This window comes from Psammomys obesus, unplaced genomic scaffold (genome assembly GCF_907164565.1).
Source record: "Psammomys obesus unplaced genomic scaffold, mPsaObe1.curated_primary_1811, whole genome shotgun sequence".
NCBI classification, from domain to species: domain Eukaryota; kingdom Metazoa; phylum Chordata; class Mammalia; order Rodentia; family Muridae; genus Psammomys; species Psammomys obesus.
In genome coordinates this window covers 1,014,096-1,025,281 of record NW_026587759.1, presented here as the reverse complement: position 1 = coordinate 1,025,281, position 11,186 = coordinate 1,014,096, and the positions used below count along the sequence as shown (strand labels likewise).

General features: G+C 40.0%; 1 protein-coding gene across 2 annotated transcripts in view; it reads right to left on the bottom strand.

Annotated features, from left to right (window-relative positions):
- Positions 1-2,355: 2,355 nt before the first annotated feature.
- Positions 2,356-11,186, bottom strand: part of Ell2 (elongation factor for RNA polymerase II 2) — a 69,081-nt gene continuing 60,250 nt past the window's right edge. For both annotated transcript variants that reach the window (XM_055604055.1, XM_055604054.1), the window contains exons 8-12: positions 10,470-11,037; positions 8,398-8,464; positions 4,727-4,898; positions 3,916-3,960; positions 2,356-3,827 (exon numbers count right to left, since the gene is read on the bottom strand). In XM_055604055.1, coding sequence (XP_055460030.1) covers positions 3,711-3,827; positions 3,916-3,960; positions 4,727-4,898; positions 8,398-8,464; positions 10,470-11,037 — 969 coding nt within the window. In that variant the 3' untranslated portion in view covers positions 2,356-3,710. The remainder of the gene's footprint in view (positions 3,828-3,915; positions 3,961-4,726; positions 4,899-8,397; positions 8,465-10,469; positions 11,038-11,186) is intronic.

Here is an 11,186-nt window from a genome sequence, read left to right as displayed (position 1 = left end):
TGAAAGACATGACTCTTCAAAGTTGTCCTACGGCTGATACATGTGCACACACATACATAAATATGTAAAAATTCAAAATTCAGAAAATGAAATCAGAACTTATATGCAAGTTGTAGCCAATGACAAAAATAACCTAAACCGGTTTCATTTCAGATTCCAAAGGAGTCTGGAGGTATGGACGCTGACACTGGGAAAAGATGCCCCCTCTGAAAAGATACAGCAAAGGAAAGTGTCACAGGCTGCAACCTGCCATGTGACCACTACCCACATGCTGGCTGGGAGAAGACAGCAGCAGGAAACGACCATGTCGATGACCCAGTGGACTCTTGCAGTAATCCAAGTCCTTTCCACTTCAGTGTTAACTATGACCTTTGTGAAGAGTCTGCCTCACTCACTCCTCCAACAAAGCCTTAGTGAGTACCTTTTCTCTGCCAGGTACTAAGCCAGAGGTTGCGGACCTTGGAGTGAACAGGGCAGTCTCTATTCTGTTGGAACTTAAGAGTGGAACCAGTACCCAGTTATAATTGTAGCAAGTGCCATGAAGGAGAAACACAAAATCAAGAAAGCATGTCAGTGTGTATGAAGCCTCAGCAGAGGCAGGGAGTGGAGTTAGTGGTGCACGGTTTCTTTAGCATGGAAGGCTTTGGGATGGGAGGAACCACTGGTTCTGGAGAGCAGGAAGCGAGAGTGGTGAGGCAGAGCTGGGTGACAATCAGCTGTAGAATCCATGGGAAACCATCAAGTCTGAAGGACAGGAAAGAAGCCCTTGGTTCTCTAATGCAAACCTGCCAGCTAGTCAAGTGGGCTCCTCTTCAGGAAGCTCTCCCCTGAGTTTCACAGACCTAAAAACGGGGTACTTATTGGCCACTTGCAAGTTCCCATGTTGTACTGAAAATCTAATCACAGTAGAGAAAACCAGCCTGGTGGGTCAGTTGTATCAGGTAGGCTGAAGTTGAAAATGACATGTCTCTGATTCCCAACTTGAGAATTAGGCAATCATAAAGTATCAGAACTTCCTGCAGCCACTGGGATCCTCCCAGAGCTTCCACTGAAAAGTAAAACCAGAAGAGCAGGTATGCATAGGCCTAGCATCCAATAAACCCCAACACTGCACCTTGAAACCTCAAGCCTATTTCTGCCTTGCCCCCTTTGCAGTCAGTCAAAATGGATTTATTCCCATCTGGGAAGCAATGCTTCCACAAACATTACCTGTACTGAGAAGATATTCAATAACCTAATTTAGGTGGCTACTTTTCATTGACTTCTCAAAAGCTTTATGTAATGAAACTTCCACTGGTACAACAATGAGGAGGTGGAGCTTTAGAGCTGAGGACAAGAGGGAAACTTTTAAAACAAACACAATGTAAGATTTCTGATGGTGAAGGGTTGCTGATGTAATGATAACTTCGGGACCCTCATTTATTCTGTGAGGATCCTTGTAAACTTAACCAGAGTTATTGCTGACACCAACAGCTTCAGGTTTTTAATGCCAGTGCTCAGCTGAGACCTTTACTTTTTTTTGCATGATTTCCTCAGAAAATGTTTAGCAATTGAAGTGTAGATTCAGCTGGGGTGGTCTTATGCCTAATTGAAACTGAGTATCTGCTAAAGTAGGAATCTATAAACTCAAGGTTTCAAGATCAAGGGACTTAAAATTTAGAGCTACACTCAAGCCAACTGAATTGTTACAGATGAGTTTGCAAATGTCAGTGAGGAACTTGTGAAAAAGGAGGTAACCAGGGCCCTACGCAGGGATTCTAGTGTGGGTAGTGCAAGCCATTCAAGAACCTCCTCACTTTTGAGAAGCATTGCTCAGAGCAAGTAACAGCAACACGTCACTAGAGTACTCAAGTCATTGCCTCGGGAGACTCTGTTATGGTCACATGAGGGTCCCGTGTAGATGTCATTACGCTTCTTTTCTTTGTTTAAAGTCTGAGAGAAACTGTCACTTAGTCAGATTGTACCAACATTCATGTAAAGAGAAAGCACCAGGGATCCCAAAGCTGAAATGGGATCTTGTTCAGTGAGTTGTAGACTGAAAGAAATCTTGTCTCAGTGGTCAACGACCTCTGTACTAATACATTATCAAGTCTTTCCAGTTAACATCTCAGAAAAACTCAACATGAGTTAATTAACATATTTTGTCACATGACCTCAATACTAACGTTTTCTAGTTTACAGTGATACACAACAAATTTATTCACTTTTTTTGGATGCTGGAGACAAACATCTTTATTAAAGATACTACCAAAATTTTGGCAAACATTTCAAAACAGATTTGTAAACATAATGCTTCCCTTTTCAACCGGCAGCACTTTGAAAAGACGATATAAGACAACACAACCTGAATCAACATTAGTTCAAAATCCTTATATTTTGACCACATAACTTATGTTCCCACATGATAAGACAAGTGATAGTTTAAATCAGCATTAACAGAGAAACTCCATGAAATGAAAGTTTGTGCTGTTTGATGAATCACAGTATGTTATGGTTAAATATATCTACTCTTTTTTTATATTCCTGGTACTCAGGATGAAAAAAATCTTTAAATATACATCTGATGTAGGTAATAGCTTCTTTGCATATCTCTCTTCAAAAATACTTTATAGCAGTATATAAATATGTTACCTACACATTTAATTTTTATCATTTGCCCCAAAACTATAAGATCTGTTTCATTTTTATAACATATCATTTTTTTTTTTGCCCAACATTAATAAAGCTGACAAACTGTTGAAATGGAAATGCTTTTTTCTTCCACAATAGAAGTAGCAATTTGACAGAAACAAACAAATAACAACAAACAAACAACACCAACAACCTACTGTAACACACTCATCAGTTGTTTAACCTGAGCGTCTGGCCTACTGAGAGTAGCAGCTTTTTACCTTCATGCAGCTCACATCCACAGCAGCTCTGCAGACACACAAGCTGAGCACACACGTTCTGACGCTGGTAGGCCACAGTGTGCTTCCCATGGCTGTTAGCACTGGAAAGCAGTGTAGCTACAATTAACCACATGATGTACACAACTAGCAAACACCTTAAGGCAGCCATTGCAATGAGGGTTTAACTTGTAGGGCAGATTTTAACACTCTAGAGCCAGTTAGCCCGTATGCATGTATGTGCATAGAAAACTACACACATAACTCACACAACTTTATATTTTTCAACCCTCCAAAACAATGTTTTGACTTTTTTTTTGTACTTTGTGCAAATATCTATATAGTCTACCATTTAAGGCAAAGAGTTTGTATTAAGAAAGGTCAGAAAATAGGCTTATGTTTATCCAAAAGCATTTCACCTTGCACATTGCTGTTTTGTTTTGAACATACACACTCTTATGTGTGGACATTGCATCCCCGATATCTTAAAAAAAAAAAAAAATCACCTCTAATGACAAACACAAGTTTTCAAGGAAAAATTGATTTGAAGTATAGACACTGGATCCCCAATCTCTAAAAAATTGCTTCTATTAGCAAACAAATTTGAAGTGGGGTGGGGTGGGGTGGGGTGGGGGACCAGAAAAAAAGCAGCTTCAAAATTCAGGGAAGCAAAGTAAAATGGAGAGAAAAAAAGTAACTCAAGTTTACTAACACTGAAACTTCCAACAAGCAAAGTTTCATCTTTTAGAATCTAGAGGAACTCATCTGGATTTTAAATAAATAAGCTTAAGTTTATTCACATCTTCTGGTCCAAGCAGAGTTCTAATGCCAGGACTCTGCTTGCTGTTGGTCAAATTCACCTATTAGTCTTTTGATGTGAGCCAGCTTGTTATGAAGATACTCGCATCTGTATTTTTCTTCATGGTAATTGGGACTGGACTGGAGACAAAGAAAAGAGGAATTAGGTCATAGCATCTACCTGCTTCTTTCTCACTGCAGGCCACAAAGGTACACTGCTGATACCCACCTGCTTGATCTTCTGATATTCTTGTAAGACCTCTTCATGAACATTCTGCAAAATTCAAAATTACAAATAAGAAGAGGAGAAGGGATTTTTTTGGTGTGTGTGTGGGGGAGTACTACATCTAACGAGCATCTGGAAGGTGTAGAAAATACTCATGAGGAGATGTAACTTGGGACATTTTTATGAAGGGCAGTTTGGCAGCAGCTATCAAAGAAGCAAATGCAAACTTGACTCAGCAATTCTACATATTCTGCAGGTCTACTGCCTTCAGCTTGCGATGCAGTAAGAGGGCGACTGGCTCTGCTCAACAAGACAATGCACACTAAGAGAATGCCCCTCAGGCTACACAAGAGATACCACAAGGACAGTAAAGACAACATAAATGCTTTCTGGGTTGATGTAAAAGTTCTCTATGAAGCATTGTATTAGTGGAAAAAAAAAGTACAAAATAATATGAATAGTTTTATACTATCCTTAAAAGCAAGACATAGTATTCTATTTTAATTATTTAATAACTTTTACGATTTCTTCTAAATTTAATGAAACTGGGAAACACAACTACGGTTTAAGCTATTAGACTATAATGCAATGGTGTGTCCTACAATGACAATCACTTAGTTTTGTTTTGTATGTCTCATAATACATTATATATTATAGTGGAACAGGTTTCCCCCACTGTGTCTACCTAAGAACAATTTCAAGTATGTCTGTTTCCTAAAGTAGCAGAGGGGCTAGTCTGCTAAACAGCTTGCTCTAAGGCTAGTGTGGAAGGTGAGAAATGAAAATTAGTCCATCTAAGAGCATGTCCATTTACCTGGTACTCTTTTGAACCTGGAGAAAGGCGTTTTCGTTGTGCATCCAGTTTAATAAATCTTCTCGCTACAGTCTCCATCCTGGCATGCAAAGCTCTGTACTCATCATACTCAGCATTGAAATCATCCTTGTAATTCTGGCGTTGCTCATAAGACACAATAGCAATATATTTTCTAATAAGGAAACACAGAGAAACTGGATAAATGGGGAGAAAGAATAGGCCTGGTGGCATGAGTCTGGGATTGAGGCCAAATACTTAGACACTGCCTTCTTACACATCTCTCCATTAACTGAATGTTACTCTGGTCTGCTGCCAGGTCATTCTTTCACATTCTTCCAGGTGAAATGATCAGATAGAAGGCCTTAATGTCCATGGAGAAGGAGTGCGGAAAAGATCTCAGTGGCAATAGAATTCAAAAGGAACCACACAAAAAGAAAAGTGTTTGTACAGACTTGCTTCCAGTGCCTTTCCCTATCCCCCAAATTAACAATCACACAGTGGAAGAGAACAAGCTACCCGTTACAAGTCATATGAAGGCAGAAGTACTGACTGGGTAACGTGACCTCAGGAGAGTGCCACACAGCCATGGAGCACTGAGTCAAAGCTGCCCCAGGACCCGCTGCTCTGTGGGAGGTGTCTTTTAGACCCGTGATAAGCAGAAATCTTCAACAAGGAGCTTCCAGTTTACTCTCTGTTCCTTTCCTGATATTTCTAACTAGATAAATTAAAAAAACCCAAACGGACAGAGTAAGGTCCTCCACCAAAACAAGTTTCTCTAGATTTATACCCCCCACTTTTGGGTAAAAAAGATTTCTTTTTTTATGTGTATATGTGAGTGCCTACATGTACGTGTATGGACTACACATGTGCCTGATGCCCATGGACTTTAGGAGAGGGCATCAGATCCACTTCAACTGTAGTCTGGGAACTGAATCTTAGTCTGCCTGAGGAGCAGCCAATGCTCTTAACCAGAGCCATCTCTCTAGAACCCTTTTTGGTTTTTTGAGACACAGCCTCACATTGCCCTGGCTGCCTTCTATTTTACCACGTAGCTGAAGCTGGCCTTGAAATCCGTAGCTGAAGCTGGCCTTGAAATCCTCATCTTCCTACATCTACTTTTTGAGTTACAGCTGTACACTATCACACGCAGCAGACTGCCCTAGCACTTTCTAACAGTATTGTAATGTTTGGTCTAATTTACTGTCTTCACAGAAATGCCACAAATCTGTGACTAGTCCTGAGAACCTAATAAGTGGACCTAATAATAACCTAATAACCAATATGCCAGATGATTCAGCAGTGAAGCAGTTAGAAGGTCATTTTAATAGTAAAACAAGCAGCATCATTAGTTCATAGTCAGCCCTCTTTTTTTGCCTTTTGTTTTCCTGCCACAGAAGGCCCAATTTCCTTGATTATTTTGGGTTAAAGCTGACATTAGGCAGCTGGTGCGAGCTGTAGAAAGCATCCTGAGGTGCACACTTGGTCCTTAGGGTAGCAGCATATTGGAACTCGGGCCTCTCCAGATGGTTTTACATAATCTTACCAGTTTTATTTCAGTTGCTGTATCACAGACGCCTTGCTGGGCAAGTGAGAAGTGATGCAGTGTGCAAACTGAGCGTCCTCATTAATACTTTTATTTCTGCTGAGTTGGACAGTGTGGAGGTTGGGCTTTCTCAATGTAACGGAGATGATGCCCATGTGCTACTCTCAGGTGCAGAGGACTGCACCAGCCACACAGGGGGCAGACCCCCACAGACACACTGTGTCTGCACACCAGAGGAGCCCCTAGAGTGGACGAGGCCCCTGGGAATCATCATGTTTAAGTAAAGACTATGCCAACCTTGAAACTCAGGTTTAATCCATTGTGTAATATGCTTATTTCACTTTCTAAAAATCTGACCTTTGGTATTTTATTTAATAACTTTGTTAAGGAAAAAAACCAACTAGGCCAACAATTGTGTTGCTGTTTGTTACTGGCATTTTAACAAAACTCAGTATTTTAATCAAATTCTTATGGTTTTGCAGTTGGTTTTAATGAGGTAACAGAATAACAAGACACAAATATGAGATAACTCAAAACCATAAGTAACAAAAGCATTCTTAGTATTTAAAAATTATTGTGGTTAAATGTGAATTATTCAAAGACTGATCATGGTGGTTTTATCGAGCCTTTTTTTTTTTTTTTAATGAGGTAACTTAAGTTTTGTGTTTTGGAAATGTTTCTGTTAGTTTTAGAAAATAGCTCTGTTGGTTGGCATAAAACTTTGCTTTTAGTTTGAGTAAGATACATTGCTTTTATGTAAGTAAATTAAATATGCAACAAAAGCCTTAGATCAAATATGTGAGCTCCGCTGAGGCAGAGGGCCAACACTTGTTAGGGATAGTTTCCTGCTCAAAGCGTCCACTAGTACATTAGAACTAACCTAAAATACTTCTGAAGTGGAGTTAGCCGGTTAGTTTGGCAAATATGGCAATAGCTTTGCATTTTAGGCAAATGCAAAATGTGGCAGACATTTTAGGATAAACTATTTTATACATATGACTATTTATAAAAAAGATGTGAAACCTATTGCCGGAGAATGCTAGTGGTATCCTGACTGCAGTGGTATCCTACTTTCACTAGTCTAAGGAGAGGCGGGAGGATGAAGGGGTGGGACTCCTCAACTATGTAGTCTGTGGGGCTGTCATGGAAGGCTGGCTGCTCACCTATGGCCAGGTGGAGGTCGCTTACACTACCTTTTGGCAGAGCACTTAGTAAGGGTCCTCAGGCTTCAGCTATTCTAGAGGTGGTAACTAGCATAATGCTTTCTCATCTTCCAGCAGCTGTAGCTTTCACACTGGTGTGAAGCAGAAGGAACAGCTTTGTAAATCTAAAATGCCCTCTCCTCTCCTAAAAACAAAGGTTAAAAGTATTGCCTAACCTTCCCTATTATGAGATAGCACTAATAGAAAAAAATATTCAGGCAGATCGGGTTATATTTTCATGTTTGTTTCATTTTGAAAGCTATCTGCTATCACAGCCTTTTGCTTTTCCATGCTTCACTTTTCCAGGCACTTGCAACTTAATTATTTGCTTCTTACAGAAGCCTTTTACTGCATGAAAAAAACTAAAATTATAAGTCCAAGTTATAATTTCTGTGATAAGCAGGTACTAAAACATTCCCAGATCAGCACTTAGCAACTTGTCACAAGAAAAACTTATACCTGGTGCTAAAGAGAAATGATCTAACTTTACCATTCTTTCCCCTTAAAATTAATTTGAAAAAAAAAAAAAGACCTTTATTTACATAAAAATGAACCTAGGCCCGCTTTGTATTGTTCGATGCAGAGGTTCAAGCGCTCTGTTAGCACTCTGGCCCCTCTAGGGGCTGTGCATTGATGGACTGTCAGCTTTGAAGTCTCAGATGCTCAGCCTGGCCCTGGAACAAAGGACAAGTTTCCCTGTACTTAAAAGACAATGAAGGAGCTCTGCCCTGAGCAGGGAGGCACAACCTGCTCCTGCAGAGGGTGGATTTGGGACAGCAGGCTTAACGGCAGCCTTTCAATTGCAGGGGTGGCTCCAGGACTCTATTTCTGGAATTTCTTACTTTTTTGATTTGCAAATTATGGGAAAAGATTTGCAAACTTGCTAAAATTAAACAACTCTCTCCATGGGCAGGCAGAAAACTTACATCAAATAATCTGGGAGTTCAATTGTTGAAGAAGGCTCCATGGAGGCAGTGCAACCTTCTTTAACTCCTGAAGGGGGAAAAAAATCAGAGCGTTCATCAACCAGTGTGGTTATCAAATGCCTCTAACTTTAAAATACATTAGAAACATCTGGAACACTTCTCCTCAAATTCTTTTCTTCCACCTCAATGAGCAACTGCAAGCAAGAAATACAATGGAACACAAACAATGGAGGCCTCTGGCCAGTGCCAGTGGAGCTGATGGCAGCCATTTAAAGCACCCAGGCTATTGCAGCGTCTGCACAACAAAGGAATTCCATCTTAACCCAAGGTCAGTCTTCCATTCTTTCATCAACAGTTGGGGCATCTGCCTAGCAATTCAAAGGCTGTGGTGGCAGATGCAGCCAGACAATGGGAGATACAAATTTTACATCAATATCTACTTTTCATGGGACTCAAACAAGGCAGAAGAAACACTATAAAGTCAGGTAGCAGGCTGTGTGGCTTTTTCTTTTTCCTATCACCCTTTTTGTAGCCAGGTACTCCTCTGACCTGTGGTTCTCATAGCACTAGACAGATGTTTTAAGGGAAAACAATAAAAACTGTTGTAGTCACTCATGCTATGCTGTTAAAAAAAAATGGGTAAATTCTCAGTATTACACTGTTCAATACAAAGCTATCAGGGGCTATGTTTAGACATTTTATTAATTTTTTAAAATTCAACGCACACTTAATAACTCAAACTTAATTTGCTAGCAAAAACATATGTTAACTATAAAATAAATGTGAATATATAACAATTTCTCAGCTTTTTAAGAGGTAAAATACACTAAATAAATTACATACACTCAATGGGCTTATTGTTCATCTATGTAAGTTTGACTTGGGCATGGCCACAAGAAAGTCTTCAAGGAAAAGCATCAAGTACAGAGCCCTGTTGCTCCTTGCCGTAGATGCCAGACCAGCTCTAACAAGGGTGCACATCCGGATCTGTCCTCCACTTGCGAGGATTATACTTGGTTCTAAAAAGTTTTCGTACATGTTACCAAAGAAGGAGTTAAAGACACAAGGCCTGTTTATGCAGGTCTCTAACCCCGAGAACACACAAGTTTCTGTGGTAGGTCTCAGGACACTAGATCCACTCTTCTTAACTCTAGAATGACTCAGTCACCCTATGAGGGCAGAAGTGCGGAAAGGACAGGGTACCCAGGAATCTGGCTTATTAACGCTAAACATGAACTTTTACTTTATGGGTATTCTGTGGTGACAAATTCAAATCCAAAGAGTAGTGTAGGTTAGGAAAAACAACTTGTATTTTGGCCATGATCTAGTATTATGCTGATCTACATACTTCAGAAGATAGGCTTTGTCATTCAAAATACCCAATCCAGGTCAACTGTATCTTACTATAACTCCTCTTTTGCAAAGTTCACTAGGAGAAAATAATAGCTTCTTCCATATGGCAGAGACGGTCAGGGAAACCTCGAGATGATTTCAGGTGTTCAGTGTTATGAGCAAGGTATGAAATAACAAGTGATGTTAGTTTACTGACAAAAATAACCCTCATCTCTCTTAAGCTAATAATAGCCAGAGACCTTGTAAAGCAAATTACTTTTATTGCAAATGATGATGGTGTGAGAGTGCCTGTTTTAAGAAGAATTTGACAGTCTTTCTGTGCTACTATTGATTGCAGCAGGGGTGCCTCTGGCTTCTCAGAAAGGAGGAAATGGATATTTCTATTGCCTATTGTGTATCCATTTAAATCAATTCAAGAATGACATTGTACCTGCTACACTGAGGTTGCACAATATGACAGAGAAGGAAAAAAGCACCAACGGGGAGTCTTTGAAGAATGGCAAGGTCATTGTAAAATGCAAATATAAATATACATACAGAAATCATGTTTAATACTTGGCTAAGGAGAGACTGAAATGATAGCTACAACGTGAAAGAAAAAAATACGCTATAAAAGCACAATATTAAGATTAGTTAAATAGGTCATTTGCTTAAAAATGACACAGAAAGCAGTTTTTTTTTTGTTTTTGTTTTTTTCCTTTTAAACAAATGTAAAATACCTTCATTGTGATTTGGACTGGAATCACTCAGCTTGGCAGTTTCTTCTCTCTGATGGTCTTCCTCCTTTTCCTCCATGGTCTCAATGTCATGCTTCTTTGTTTGGTCCTTTTCCTTGTGTTTTTTAGACTTCTTTTTGGACTTTTTGTGAGATACTGGATGGTTTTCTTCCATAGGCTTTGGACACTTTAGCAGAGCTGAGCCAGGGGGTAAGGTTTCCAGACAAGTCCTAGAGGTATATTTGTCTTGCTGGTCCTCAAAGATGCTACCATTTTGACTAAAACTGTCAACAGGTAGGTCTTGAGTCCCCCGGCCTTCTGGAGTGCTAGGGGAATTGGAGTTGGAATTTACAGTCTGAGGAGGATTTGAGACAGGCAGGTGGGTTGAAGGCAGCGGTGAGGGCGTGGGGATGGCAGCAGTTGCAGGGGGTGGTAGGAGGCCTGCAGAAGATTTTTCACTGGTGGGATCCAAATGGCCATTTAATGTCGGTGGAACTCGGTTTGTCAGGTGAGATATTCGAGCTTTTTTGTTCATTAAAGGATCAATGAAATCTGAATCCAAAGGTCGTTTCTGGGATTTGGAGAGGAAAAGAGGACAAAATTTGACAGCTGAGCAGCTTACTTATCAAACTATACTCTAAGCTTAGTCAAAATGAATTCACAACCAACACACCACCAAAACACATAGACACACACACACACACACACACGAAGAGAGAG